The sequence below is a fragment of the Nuphar pumila genome, chromosome 2, assembly GCF_984573655.1.
Source record: "Nuphar pumila chromosome 2, dmNupPumi1.hap1.1, whole genome shotgun sequence".
In the NCBI taxonomy this organism is placed as follows: domain Eukaryota; kingdom Viridiplantae; phylum Streptophyta; class Magnoliopsida; order Nymphaeales; family Nymphaeaceae; genus Nuphar; species Nuphar pumila.
Genome location: NC_143250.1, coordinates 135,201,424 through 135,217,063, shown reverse-complemented (window position 1 = coordinate 135,217,063; position 15,640 = coordinate 135,201,424). Strand labels below are relative to the sequence as shown.

General features: G+C 36.3%; 1 protein-coding gene across 4 annotated transcripts; it reads right to left on the bottom strand.

Annotated features, from left to right (window-relative positions):
- Positions 1 to 887: 887 nt before the first annotated feature.
- On the bottom strand, positions 888 to 14,869 carry LOC149847202 (uncharacterized). Of its 4 annotated transcripts, none has more exons than XM_089998333.1 (5): positions 14,766 to 14,868; positions 12,478 to 12,531; positions 12,339 to 12,393; positions 9,444 to 9,620; positions 888 to 1,331 (listed from the first exon to the last, which is right to left on the bottom strand). In XM_089998333.1, the coding sequence occupies exons 4-5, from the start codon at positions 9,600 to 9,602 to the stop codon at positions 1,167 to 1,169; spliced, it is 324 nt and encodes a 107-aa protein (XP_089854459.1). In that variant the 5' UTR covers positions 9,603 to 9,620; positions 12,339 to 12,393; positions 12,478 to 12,531; positions 14,766 to 14,868; the 3' UTR covers positions 888 to 1,166. The 4 variants fall into 4 exon arrangements, with proteins under 4 accessions (XP_089854459.1, XP_089854460.1, XP_089854461.1 ...); XM_089998334.1 differs by having other exon boundaries at positions 12,339 to 12,390; XM_089998335.1 differs by lacking the exon at positions 12,339 to 12,393 and having other exon boundaries at positions 14,766 to 14,869.
- Between the last annotated feature and the right edge of the window lie 771 nt (positions 14,870 to 15,640).

Sequence of the window (15,640 nt, the reverse complement as noted above, 5' to 3'; positions counted from 1 at the left end):
AGCAGCATTCTTAATTTGGCACAGGTGGCTAGGTTCCCAGGCCTAACCTTCACTTTTGCTAGTTGCAAGTCAATGGCTTAATCCCAAACATTCATGGGAAAGACATGATAAATTATCAAAAAAAAACTAAATAGCAAGAAAAAAAAAACTTTAAGGGCATTGATTTAAATAAAACAACCCTTGTTTATATATAAACTGGACGATAACAAACTATAAGAACTAAACTTATTTTGTCGAGGGTTCCTCGTCATTAAAAAAAGGGATTGAACTTATACATGGCGTTTTCAAGAATGGGTTTAAACACAGGCACAGATGGCATAATTTACTTATATAACATTGAGATGACTAAAAGCTTGGTTTAAGGGCCCATTAATTTCACAGTGCACGCAGGAGTGCCCTTTTGATCACGTGGAAAAAGGCACGCCCTTTGAAAAATCACTGGGGCGTGTCATTCCCCGCAGGTACACGCACACATTTGCACTGTCCAATAGTAAAATTCACCACAAAAAATCTAAGATTTCTTTAAGACATCAAACATACAACATTTCCTTAAAAAAAAAAGCAAAAATAATCTATCAAATATGGAATACTTTGATAATTCTGAATCAAAAGATTTGAGGAGAAAATAGATGATTTTATCAAATAATACTTGACATATTGTTAATTCTTATTTAATAGTAAAATACTAAAATTCACACTAAATCATAGATTTCTTTAAGATATCAAATATACAACATTCACTTGAGAAAAGCAAAAAAAAAGTGAACATTTTAAGATTTTGTTAATTCTCATCACATCAATGCATAATCAAAAGACCTTAGGAAAAAAATCAATTGATGCCTTAATCAAACAACAAAATCCTTGAGATATTGCTAATTCTTGTGACAGAAATGTGTAATCACAAGAAAATTTTCAGAAAGAATTTATACAATGTTTTAATTGCTGAGCTGATTGGAAAGCTGCATTCAAGTATTGCACATGATATACAAGGCCCGTGAGTAAGAGAGCCGATACAACACACGAAGCACTAATCTTATTACTAGATTTCTGTGCAAAATGCACATGCCCCCAATACCTAGAAGAGTGACAACTGTGACAATAAGTGACCAACGGGGCAAGATACAATATTCTTTGTCATTAATCTGATCATCCACAAAAACAATGACTTAATTTTGTGAAATATGCCCCTCTTCAAGTATAGCGATTTCTGGCATAGAGCTTCCAGTTTCGTTAGTTGCAATTTTACCACCTCTGCATTGTTGCAACTCTGCTTGAAGTTTACGAACAAGCTCATTGAGTTTCCTTATACTCTTTTCTTGAGACAGGATTACCTGGAGAAAAGGTTTAAGAAAACAATAACTACTTTTAGAAAACTGTCAATTAGCTTGTGAAGAAAGTAAATTAAGACAACAGTCATTTCCTCCAGATACAAGTCCCTTTGGCACATGGAACCTCTTTGAACGATAATCAAACTTCAAGGATGCCAGGAAAATTCAACTAAAGGGAACAAATGATACAAAGCACAAAAAGAAATTTCTGCACAAGAAGATGAAAGCTTAAATAGTCAATAATTCAATCCAAATGTATGTAACATGTATATGTCCACAGACTGAGGTACCGATGTCGACACAAATATGGGTATAGCTCAGGCAGACCACATAAGATCATGATAGTAAACTGTGTAAGGCTGATAGTGGAAGACCGAGGCTTGATGCTGGGAAAACAGACCAAGTGGTCCTGATCATGATCTGGTTCCTAATTTATTACATTTGCTTCTAAGTGAAGCATCAACAATTCCCTTGACGGAAAGATGACTTGATCCAACTAAAACTCTAGGGGACATCAATCATCAACAACTGAATTTTGAATGTCACCATAATCAAATATCAACAAATACTTGCCTTTTGTATGTGAGCTGAACAATCTCCAATTCAAATTTTGCTAGAAGATGGACTTGTCATTCCATGGTATTTCCTTTAAGGTAACATGAGGATGTGGATATCGAGAACTAAAAAAGGAGTGTCTGCCCGCCAATGGGACCATTGAAAATTATATAAAATTTCCAAGTGATTTATATGTTCTAATATGCAACAGTACATAATGTCATTTGCAATAGGAAAGAATTGATATTTATATATGTCAGTATGTCATAAAAGGGGTGGACAAACCATTGATGGGAATGATGCCGACACATCTCTCAGTTTCCCTCTCCACACATACACAAATATATATATATAGAGAGAGAGAGAGCATCAGAATCACCCCAAGAGAAAACCCTAGTATTGGTCTCTGGTGTCTCTACTTGTGTGCTAGCAAAGTGGTAGTTGATGATTTCTTTATAATCTCAAAACTCTTTCATGGGGAAATGATGAGGCTATTCTGCATTTCGAGAGTGAGTCTAATAATGAGTTAATTGCCAACAAAGTTGTATCAAAGATCTATATACAATTATCTTATATCATTAAGGACTCGTCTATAATGCTAATTGTCTGTACACCAGAAAAAAAAAAGGCAACTTATCACATTGAGACCTATGTCACATGGGTACGGGGTACGGCTATGTTACCCCGACATGGCACCTTGGGTGCCGTACCCGTGTCGACACATGGGTACTGGTACCTGGACACGGCATTTGTCGTGTCCTGTATTATATTTATATTATGTATTATATTTTCAATATATAATATATATTTTAGATATATAATATATATTTTCAGTATATTTTAGATATATAATATATATCTTTCAGTATATATTTAGCCGTGTCCCCGTACCCACATATTTTGGAATTACCATGTCGTACCCTCTGTACCCGCACCTGCACCCAGGTGACATAGGGGTACAATTATATATATATATATATATATATATATATATATATATATATATATATATATATATATATATACCAAGTCACAGGGACTCAGCAAAGCAGGTGTCGCACCCACGTCAACGCAACGCGACGCGGGTGCGCGTGTGGGTGTGGCACCGGGTGCGGTCAACACGACCCTGGGTGCTGTCAACACACCCAGGGTCATTTTCGTCCACATTTCGGACTTAAAAAAATGATGAAAAGGAGGATTAGGGCAAAAAAAAATTGCCCTAATCTCTCCTCTCCCGCGCAGCTCAGCTCGAGCTCTCTACTCCCGATGCCACCTCCTAGGCTCCTCCTCTCCCTCGTCGCAGGTACGTACCCTCTTCTTGTGTTGGCAGGGGAGGGGCCGAGCCCCCCCTCTCGCTCTCTTGTTGGGTCGGCAGGGGAGGGGCTAAGCCCCCCCTGCTCCCTCTGTTTTCGGCAGAGGAGACTGCTTTCGGCAAGGGAGTGGTCGACCCCCCCCCCCTCTCGCTCTCTGGTTGGGTCGGCAGGGGAGGGGCTGAGCCCCACCTGCTCCCTTTGTTTTTGGCAGGGGAGGGGCTCGAGCCCCCGTCCCTGCTCCCTCTTATTTCAGGGGAGGGGTTGAGTCCCTCCCTGTTTTTGGCAGGGGAGGGGCAGATCCCCCCTCCTTGGTCCTGATTTTATTATATATATATATATATATATATATATATATATATATATTTTTTATATCAAGATAATGTTTGTATAATTGATTTGAAATTTTGAATGTATTTTTTTTTTGTGTTTTCAGAATAAAAATGCCGGATAAAGGAAAAGGACTTGTGTTATCCTCATCCCAACATGTGAGTTCTGCTGCTAGTTTTGTTGATAGTTGTAATGGGATTGATGATGTGGGGCCACTATGGGTACATGTAGATAAACTTGCAAAAACTGGAGAAGGAGGTGGTGGAAACAAGAGATTTCGATGCAAGCTCTGCGAAAGAGATTTTATTGGGTCTTATACAAGAGTGAAGGTTTATTTGTTGAAGATACCAGGACATGGCATTTCAGGATACAGAAAAGCTGATGAGGCAATGCGAAGACAATATAAGAAAATACAAGAAAAATATGAGAAGAGAAAGACAATGGTCGATTCTTGTGAAGTTAAGTTGTCATTTGCAAGCCACCAAGAAGATGCTGAAAAAAAAGAAAAGTCAATGTAGGAGGTAGAAGAACGATACAAGCAACATTCAATACATATGGAAGAGAAGAATTAGATAGAAAAGTTGAGAGATATTTTTATTCTAGTTCACTCTCATTTAATGCAGCTAAAAATCCTTATTGGAAGGATTTAGTAACATCCTTGGCAAATTGTAATTTGAGTGGTTATAAGCCTCCAAATTCAGAAAAAATACGAACCACATTTCTTGCAAAAAAGAGGGCAAACGTGGAGAGATTGTTGGAGATTAAAAAATATTCTTGAGAGCAAAATGGAGTTTCTATATGGATGGACAAATATTCAAAGGCGTCCACTGATCAATTTCATTGCTTGTTCACTTAGTGGCCCAATATTCTTGAAAGCAGTTGATGCATCTGGGGAATATAAAAATGCAGAGTATTTGAAGGGGTTGTTTATAGAAGTCATAAAAAAAATGGGTGATCAGAAAGTGGTACAAATCATTACAGACAACGCTCCAGTTTGTAAAAGTGCAGCGTTGAGTTTGGAGAGTGAGTACCCCCATATTTTTTGGACTCTCTGTGTAGCACACAGCTTAAATCTGGCCCTAAAGAGCATTTGTAACCCCAAAGAACAAGAAAAATTACAAGCATATGCTTTATGTTCATGAATTGAAGATTTAGAAAGAAATGTCAAAAGCATTAGGAATTTTGTTGTTAACCAACATCGTGCTAATGCTATATTTAATAGGCATTCTGACATAAAATTGTTGAAGGTCGTTGAAACACGTTTTGCGTCCATCATTGTGATGGTGAAGAAGATTAAAAGATGAAGAATGATTTGATTAATGATGAAAATTGGATATTCTATCGTGTTGATGATGATATCAAGGCTCAAGAAATTAAAAAATTCATTCTTGATGATGAGTTTTGGGACAGAGTGGTATACTTCCTTCAATTTACGCAACCTATTTGGAAAATGTTAAGAGAAGTTGATAAGGATGAGCTCATGCTTTACAGAGTTTATGAAACGTGGGATAACATGATTGAAAAAATACAAGCTATAGTTTTCAAGCATGAAGAAAAAAATCCTGCATTGGATGATTCAGAATTTTTTAATCATATTCATTCAATTTTAGTTAGAAGATAGGATAAGAGCAACACTCCTTTGCATTGCATGGCACATTCTCTTAATCCAAAATATTATGCAAATAAGTGGCAGGCTGGTGGTATTGGTCATGTTCCTCCAAATTTAGACCCAGAGCTATCAAGACATAGAAATATGCGTATGACAAGACTTTTTCCAGAAAAATATCTTCTACGTCAAGTCACACAAGAGTTTGGAAAATTTTCATCTTCGAGATTATATGGACCGGCATTATTCGCGAGAGAAGAGAATAATATAGATCCTATCACATGGTGGTCAACATTTGGATCAGAAACACCTCTTCTCCAATGTCTTGCATTAAGATTGCTATCGCAACCTGGTAGTTCATCTTGTTGTGAAAGAAATTGGAGCACATATTCTCAAATCCACAACATGAAGAGAAACAAACTCACTAGCAAGCGTGCAGAGAATTTAGTATATGTTCATTCAAATCTTCGATTACTTTCGCGAACCAATGATGAATACATGTACTAATTTGCTCTCTTAGTTATTTAATTATTTCTTAGTTTTTTATTTAAATATACTTGTATTGTATTTAATGTTAAAAGAGAGTGTTATAGAAATCTAAGTAAGAGTCGTGATAATGAGAATTTGGAGAAGTATATGATAGCAAAGAAGGAAGCTAAAAAAGTTGTTCGAAACGCGAGGGCTAAGGTATATAAGGAGGTTTATGACAAGTTGGATACCAAAGAAGGCGAGAAGGATATTTATAGGCTTGCAAAGATGAGAGATAGGAAATCGAAGGATTTGGGTATGGTTAGATGTATCAAAGATGAAACGCAAAGGGTTTTAGTCAAAGATGAGGAGATTAAGGAGAGATGGAAAGATTATTTTGATAAGCTATTTAATGATAGTCATGCTCAAGATCTTGGAGACTTCTCCATTCCTTTTCATGAGATAAATCGTGACTTCATGCGCAAGATTCAAAAGAAAGAAATTGCAGAGGCTTTGAAGAAAATGAAATCAAGAAGGGCAGTTGGCCCAGATGGTATACCTATCGAGGCTTGGAAATGCTTGGGAGAGAAAGGTTTAGAATGGTTGACAAATCTTTTTAACTTGATTTGGCGAACAAATAAGATGCCTAATGAGTGGAGGAAGAGTACTTTGGTGCCTTTATATAAGAATAAGGGTGATATACAAGATTGCACAAACTATCGTGGTATAAAACTCATGAGTCATACTATGAAACTTTGGGAGAGGGTGATTGAGTCTAGGTTGAGGAAGGTTGTCATGATATCGGAGAATCAATTTGGTTTTATGCCTGGAAGATCAACTATGGAAGCTATACATCTTCTTAGACAACTTATTGAAAGATATAGAGAGAGGAACAAAGATTTGCATATGGTTTTTATTGATTTAGAGAAGGCATACGATAGAGTACCTAGGGACGTTCTCTGGTGGACAATGATGAAGAAAGGTGTTTCTCTCAAGTACATTAGTATAATTAAAGATATGTATGAAGGAGTAGTAACCAATGTCCGCACTTGTGGAGGGGTGACAACCAATTTCCCGATAACGGTTGGGTTACATCAAGGATCTGCTTTAAGCCCTTTCCTATTTGCGATAGTGATGGATGAGCTTACGAGATCAATTCAAGAAAATGTACCGTGGTGTATGTTGTTTGCTGATGATATTGTTTTGATTGATGAGTCTAGAGCTGGGGTTAATGCTAAGTTAGAATTATGGAGACAGACATTGGAAGCTAGAGGTTTTAAGTTGAGTAAGAGTAAGACTGAATATATGGAATGTCGGTTTAGTAAGCAACGAAGTAGTGATGGGAGTGTAGTGAAGCTTGGTGAGCAAGATATACCGGTGAATGATTATTTCAAATATTTGGGATCCATCATTCAAAAGTATGGAGAAATTGATGGAGATGTAAATCATAGGATAAAGGTTGGGTGGATGAAATGGAAAAGTGCTACTGGAGTGCTGTGCGATCGTAGAATGCCATTGCGGTTGAAGGGAAAGTTTTATAGGACGACTATTAGACCCGCTTTACTATATGGTACGGAATGTTGGGCTGCCAAGAGACATCATATTCAAAAAATGAGTGTAGCTGAGATGCGGATGCTTAGATGGATGTGTGGAAATACAATAAAAGATAAGATTCGGAACGAAGAGATACGTAAGAAGGTAGGTGTTGCACCCATTGAAAATAAGATGCGAGAGAATCGTTTACGGTGGTTTGGACATATTCGGCGAAGGCCTAATGATGCTCCAGTTAGAAGGTTGGAGAAATGGGAAAATATATTAGTTAAAAGAGGTCGGGGTAGGCCTAGGAAGACTTGGATGGAGATGATAGGAAAGGATATGAATGCTTTGAACCTCACCGAGGACATGGCGTTGGATAGAAATGATTGGAGGAAAAGGATTCATGTGGAAGACCCAAAATGAATTTCTTTTTTGGTTCATATCGCTGACCCCAATTGTTTTGGGATGAAGGCGTAGTTGTTGTTGTTGTTGTTGTATACTTGTATTGTATTTAACATTTTCAAATTGGGTTTGTAACGCAAATAAGGAACATCCAAATTTTGGGATGTAAACCCAGAAGAGTGTGACTTCGAGGGAGAGCATGATTTCAACATAACAAACATGGATTTAGCTGAGCCCAATATTCCTTCTAATGATGCATTTGATGATGAAGAAGAAAATTATTATGATCCATTGCTTTATCAGGATATACTTTGGTATGTAATTTAGTTCTTTTCTGCTTTACTTATTTGATTGATATTTAGGTTGATTTATGTAATTGTTTTACTTATTTGATTGATATTTAAGTTGATATATTGCATGCATGATGAATGATATTATGACAATGATATTATGAAAGGGTTTTCTCTCTCCCTTTTTTCTCCTCCTCCTCCTCTTCTCTTCTCTTTTTTACTCTTTCTCCTCCTCTTCCCTCTTTTTTCCTCTTCCACTGCCGCTGGCAGTCGATGGTTTGGAGATCGGAGGAAAAAAAGGTTTTTATGGTGGGCTGGGCCGGGTCCAGACCTGACCCATGCCGCACCTGGTGGGTGGGCGGTACCTTAGAATAACTGAAAAGGGTTGTTATATGGAAAACCTGTGCATTTTTTAATAAAAATGGAAAAATAGAATGTTCCCTCAAAATGAAATTCTTAGGAAATATTCTGATTATATACAAATAAATGTATTTCAAGTAATATACTTTTCATGTTTGCTTTTCAAAACTCAAAAATATTGTGACTGATATCGGTTTATTCTATTATAAAGATGACAATTTGTCACTGGATTACCTATGGATATGGATTGCCACATTTAGACAATTAGAGGGTGTTGAAAACAATGCATGGTCGGTGGCTTGGTAGCTTTCATGAGGTTTAGTGGGCTTTAATAATACACTTAAAAGATTCAAGTAGGCAAGTTATACTTTCTTAACTGAGTCAAATGAGGATTTTCCAATCCATTGATGGCAAGGTCATGATAGCCCTTATGGTTTTAGGTTTGCAAAAAAACTTGAAACAGATTGAGGTGAAGACTAACACCTACAACTTCCACAATGAATGATCCCCAAATGTTTCTACCACCTTCTAAGCTTTAAAGTAATTTCATGATTTCAAAATGGTTGGGTCAATAAGCCGATAAACCAGATAAGATGGCAACAATCAGAAAGAAAATATGAATATTCCAATGCTCCCCGCTCCAAGTTCATGGAAGCATGTTCTCTGCTTTGGCGCCACTGTTAAACATCAATTACCAAAAGTCTTAATAGAATAATAATATATTCCATAACTGAGCCTAACTAAGCAAAATCATTTGTACAATAGAAAACAGACCAAATCCAATGCTTGTCTCTAAATAGGAGTTTCCTTATTGGTAATGAAATAAGTTGGATTCATAACATTCTTTATATCCTGTATCCTAACAATTTAGCACTTCTTAAGCCGAACCCAATGAAATGATCATTAGGCTTCATCTCATGGAAAACTATGAATAAAACCAAGATTTCTTAATGGAGAAGAGTAAAAACTGCACTAAAGTCTTCTTTTGATTTTGTGACTAAGTAGCAGATAATCACTGAGATGAGCAAGACCTGTAAGGGAAACATCCACGCGACAAAACAACATGGTCATACGAAATCCTGTTACCATCTATCTCTACAACAGAATAAGCAAACACTTGGTCAAGTTTGGACATTGTCAAGGAAAATAATAATCTAAAAAATTAATTTTGGAAACATGAGAAGAAATGTGAATAACAAGAAGAAAGAACTTCATGTATATGAAAATATTTAGAAAACAATATGTGCAATCAGCTCACCTTTTCTTTAATAACTTCCCTCCTTAGAAGGAGCTGTTCTTTGTGGGCAATACTTGGACTCATTTCTAGCTCATTAATGAGTGGTTGTTTCCATTCAAGTTGTGAGGTAATTACCAACAATATTAGCATGAAAACCAATACCATGGGTCTTGACATCATTAACTCTTTTGTTTACACCTGAAAGAGAATTTTTACAATGCCTATAAGAGACATGGAAAGGTATTCCACCCCACAAGCATACATAAATTAAAGAGTACAAAAAGAAATAAAAAAAATCAAAAGTTCCCTGAAAGCAAGATGCTAAGTTTATGTAATCAGAGATCATATTGTACGCACTGCAAGAATCAGAGCATATGATCAACATTCAATACCCAATTATTTTCTAACTAAAGGATAGTAGAGCCTAAGACATCTTCAAGTTGAACATATAAAAACTGACACCATCAAATGCATACAATGAGCATAATCATCTCAACACAGATCAAATCAATTTCCTCCACAAAAATAATACCCTGGAAATACATACCTAGAAATGCAATCACATTAATATCAAATTACATAAACAAAACAAAGAACAGTCTTGTGGCTTCTAGGTTATGACCTACGATCAATCTGTTATTCAAATTTCCTTAGAAAGGGGAACTCTTCTGAAGATATCAACCAATTACGTTTTCCCAGAAAAATCTCAAAGAAGATGGGAAAACAGAAACTGTTCTCAGTGTTTCTTTAAAATTCAGGTAGACATCAGTTGAAATGAAAGCATTGCCAAAAATCTGAATATTAACATGAGATATATCTTACATCAAAATTAAAAAATGTTAAAAACTTCTTGATAAAATCTCTACCTTGAATCTCTCATAGGAAAATCAAGAGAAGATCAAAATCTTGAAGATATTTGTTATTAAATATAAAGGGCTTGGTGGAATTAAGTAATACAATTACAACAGAGAACATCATTTAAGACAACAGATTCCGCACTCAGTTTAGGATTCATGTCATTCCATGGCCAAATGCTCTCACTGAGTCCATGTTATGATTGTATGTTGGAACGGTGCTTTAATTAGAAAATATATTTTTATCTCTGAAAAACCATAGGAAGACAACCGATACTATGAAAAACAATGTAGTTTAGGTAATGATAATTCATTTCTTCAATAACAGGATGAAGCAAATCTAAGTTGGACATAATTTCATCAATGGGAATCACAAACAAGAAGTAGAAAGCACGTTTGTCCATAATTTTTACCATGTGTCCAATGAACAGAGAAATCAGGTAACCAATATACTTCGCTAGGCCTCTCTAAGTAGAAGAGTGGCTAAAGGAATGCTATACAAAGGGCATCCATATCACTAAAATATGCCAGTGTAAAGTAGTGTAACACATGGGAATTGTGTTATCACGAATATTCTTATTATAAATGAGACTGTAGAAATTGTGTAATCATTTGAAGGGTACCCTAATTTGTCTCAATGATATTCATAGTAGTAACAGAAGATAAATCACAATGAGTTCAACTAATCCATAAATGAATAAGCTGACATGATTTGGCACTATGAACAATCCCCTACCATTGCTTGAAACTGACACGAACGAGTTGAGTAGAATCAAATTTCAGTTCATAAACTGTTATAAATGTGATTGACTATCTATAAAACATTTACCTATTTCAAGGATACCCTAGTAATCTCAAGCATTTCATAGTAGAAATATCAAGAAAAAATTGTTCCAGGTATACTGATCTGAATCAGATGAAAAGATTTGATAGTTGATACCACAATCAGTCACATATGATTGCCTGAAACTGCCACCAAACAGTAGGGTCAAAAAGCTCAAGCTTGTCTACAAGCTCAGGGTTGACTTGAGCTCATGTATTTAATATATGAGCCAATCATGGGCGGAAGCCACCAAATAAGAGCTCGATAAGCTCATTTGGCCGAGTTTTATTGGCATACTCTCTAATAGAAACCACCAGTTTTTTATATTTTCTTGAAGTTTAGTGGATTAATCCCTACATATATAATGAACATGCTTTATTTTGTAAAAGGATAGTTTTAGATCATTCAATTATGAGGTGTAAGCGGGTTTCCTAAGAACTTCAAAAATCAACAGTCTGCAATTCACAAAAATATTAGAATTGAATCCAAAGTGTGATCCCCAAAAAGTAAACCATTTTGAACACATTTGCAAGGACAGAATGATCAGATAAACCTTGCACTTGCACCCATGATTTTCTCAAAGAGAATATGGTACTATCATAAAGAGTCAATTTTTTCACACATATATATGTACGTGCTCACATATATATTGTATTTGGTGGCTCAAGCTTAGCTGACTTTTACTAAGCAGAGATTGATCTTGTTTGATCTTGATGAAGCCAAGTTTAATCGAGCCTGGTACCTTGTGTATAAGCTCAAACAGTCTAGGCTCAGGCATGCTCAACTGTGCAGCCCTACAAAGAGTTCAGCAGCATCAAAATTTCAGTTCACTAACTGTGGACAATGATGAATCATAGGCAACTTTTATTGAGGATAACAGAAGTAGGTGGGACCATAGCCAAGAGAAATGCAATCACTGATAGCATATCACATTAGCAGAAAAAGGAAGCATTCCTATGGCTTCTCGATTATAACTATGCAACCAATCTCATTCTTAAAATTCCTCAGAAAGGGAACTCCTCTCAGTATATCTACATATTGGGTTTTCCCAGAAAAATCTCGGCAAAAACTAACAGAAATAACAAGAAAATTATGTACAAAGAAAAACTGTTCTAACTGATTCTTTAAATCTCAGAGCTACATATGCTGAAATGAAAGTATTATCAAATATCAGAATATTAACATGAGATATATAAATCTTATAATAAAAAATATTTGATATTTTTGAGAAATCTCTACCTTAAGCCTCTCACAGAGAAATCAAGTGGAGCTCCAACTTTGAATAAATTTGCTACTACATATAAAGACTCAGTTAAATTATGTAATTTTATTAAGCATCAATGCAAAACAACATTAAAATTACAGAATCTGTACTTACTTTAAGGTTCATGTCGTCTCTTGGCCAAATCTTCTCACTGAATTCATTTTATGGCTGCATGAAGGAAAGGTGAATCAATTAGAAAAATATAAATTCATCTGTGAAAACCCACAATGAAGAAAATTTTAAGACTAGATGAGCTAGTGCAAACTTATTTATTTCTTGATTAACACAGGAATCACAAATCAAGGAATGGAGGTCAGATTGACTGTAACAAAAAATCAGGTGCCCGTACATTCAATGCATTTGATTACCTTGGGTCTAAGTCTAAGATCTGAGGTGATCTAAGAGCCTAACATCTCAGATCTCATAATACAAAAATAGATCCATGATCCAGTGTTTCATGTGTGTGTGTGTGTGAGAGAGAGAGAGAGAGGCTCTATATTATGATCCTAAACTAGATTTTGCAAATATGTGTTGTTTTCAAACCCTTGTTACAGGATCTTCAGATATGTTGTCTCAGGACTAATTTGAAGATGGATTATGAGTTATTATACAAAGTATAGAATTTTGATCCCTAACTTGTTCTGCTTAGAACCTTAACACAGAATTCAGGCCTTCTTTTTTAAAAATTTCAAGCACAATCCACATATTGAGTCAATTATCACCCTGTATGCAAGGAGGGACGACTACGTGGCTATCAAAACACTCACCTCCCTTTAAAGCAGCGCATGAAAAGGTTATAGTGTTTCCTTTGTACTCTATACTATGACAGTTTTATTCTTCTCAAAAAAATATATAAAGTGGCGCATGAAAAGGTTATAGTGTTTCCTTTGTACTCTATAATATCACAGCTTTATTCTTCTAAATATATATATATATATATATATATATATATATATATATATATATATATTGAGCCCATTATCACCTGGATTGAAACAAAAATTAGTCTCCAGATAAGGAACTAACTCAGATGTAAAACTCAATGATGGATCCTAACAAGTTAATCAACCTGGCAAAGATGTCACAATCAAGGTCTCCCTGCTTAGGCAGCATGAAGCAATGAACTCACCTTTATAATAGACATATAAGATAATAATGTAAGGGGGAATGAAAAAAATGTTTTGCATGAAAAGTGGAATAATTGCTTCTCCAACTTGGCTAATTTCCATCAATCTCAATCGGAGTACCCACATACTTAAGTGGGTGGGATAATGTATTCAATTCAACGCAATTATAGTTACCTGCTATAGCAATTTCAAAGTGCTCTAGAATCTATCCTAATCAACTCAACCATTAAAGAACTCACAAGAACAAGAGCACAAAACTTAAACAAAATCCACCAATTCCCCACACAATAACGTGGTTTCACCTAAAAAATAAGCTACCAGACTTGCGCAACATACAGAGTAATGAAGAAGGCATGCAAGGAGATAAGGGCACAAAGACAATATAAAACTACTCATCTGGTCTTCTTTTGGCAAGGACAGAGACTAATCCTAGGATATCAATTTCCAACCTGAAGATAACCCACTTCTCAATGCCAGGGAATAGAAATACCATCAACTTATGAATTCAATCTCATTCCTTTCTCACTGATTCCATCCATAATTCTGTGAAGAAAAGAAAGAAAATAATAGATAAAACATAACAACATCCCAATGTAGTTAGCCCTACGTCCAGAAAGCGCGGGCAGCATACCTGCATGCAAACCTATCAACTTCAACAACTGGCTCGACAGCCGGAGACGTCCTACCACGGTGGCTCCCATTCAAATTCAGAAATCTCTACAACGACACACCATAAACTACACAATTTGCCGCATCGCCCGCCCTACCACCACCTCGCCCCCACCAAACCCAGCCCTTCCCACAATCACCAACTAAAACAACAAACAAATTTCTCCTCTTTCGACAATGCATCGGAAAAAAAAATCGCACATTTCAATCCAATACCCACAACCCCACTAAATAGACACGCCAGAAATCAAGTCCAAAAGTGTCACTAGATACAAGAACACTACACTCCCATTCCTTTGGCATCCACAAGCAAACTTTCAATAACTATAAGAGCATTCTCAATAAGCAAAACACCTAAAAAAAATATGAAATCGATCATCCCCAAGTTCCCCAAAGGGATAACAATTAACCCCCTTCCTGCATCCGTATGGACAATAATTGTAGGGCTCTCAAGAAATCCAATCTCCCAGTGAACATGCCATCGAAACCACAAATCTAGCGCCGATTTCAGATGCCTCGATTCAGCAGAAAAGTGTTACCAATTCTTGAAGTAAAAGCAAAACCACTACTAGAGAGAGAGAGAGAGAGATCAAGGTTTTGTATTACCTATCATAAATGGAATCGAGGTGGAAATTTTCCCGCTGAGTTCACAAACACTCTCGCGTCGCGACTCGCGAACGAGAGAGAGAGAGAGAGCAATCGAAGCACAGAGGAAGATTACTGGAGTCCCGTTCACGCTGACTTGAGCTGCAAACGGGTCGGATGTGGTCCAGATTTAGTCGACGGCAGATCTGAAACCGGATCTGGTTCCGATTTAAGATGGGCATGGGCGAGTTGTGCCTGGATCCGAATTTAATATCATAATTATAAATGTTAATATTCTATCTAATAACAATATTCTATGTAATAAAAAAGGTTGTTGGATTCAGATTGCATATCAAACTGAACCTAATCCATTTTTACCGGTACCTCCCTTTTGTATTCTCAACAGGGAAAAGTGGGTGTGGAATGGAACATCTGAATGGTTAGGTCGCACCATCATAACCGTGGGGTTCTCTGGTTTGAATACCAGAAATGTTATTTTAAGTTTGCGTGTCCAATAAGCGGAAAAAAAAAAACTAAGATATATTTCACCATGTAAAGGGACACGATAAAAAGGGAGTCTTTGATCTTTCTATTAATATAAAGTTATATAACGGAAGACTGAAATGGCGTATCCATGTGACACATGCAGGCTATAAACGTTGCGGACACCAACGGCTTTAATCCATGAAAAAAATAAAAAAGTAAAAATAGTTGTATATTTTTTCAATATCAAAGAGAAACCACCATTAAGCTCTCTAATCCTGAGGTGGTTTCTCCATGTAAATATCAAAAAAACAAAACCACCTCCATGGCTCATGAAGCTAAGAGGTGCGACCGTGGCCCAATTTTAGTATCCATGGTATACAACCCCCTTCCCACCGAGGATGAAGATGGTC

Coding starts and splice junctions, on each gene's coding strand:
- LOC149847202 (XM_089998335.1), bottom strand. CDS start 9,602: ATGATGTCAAGACCCATGGTATTGGTTTTCATGCTAATATTGTTGGTA. Junction 1,332..9,443: donor GGGAAGTTATTAAAGAAAAG/GTGAGCTGATTG, acceptor CCTTTTCTCCAG/GTAATCCTGTCTCAAGAAAA.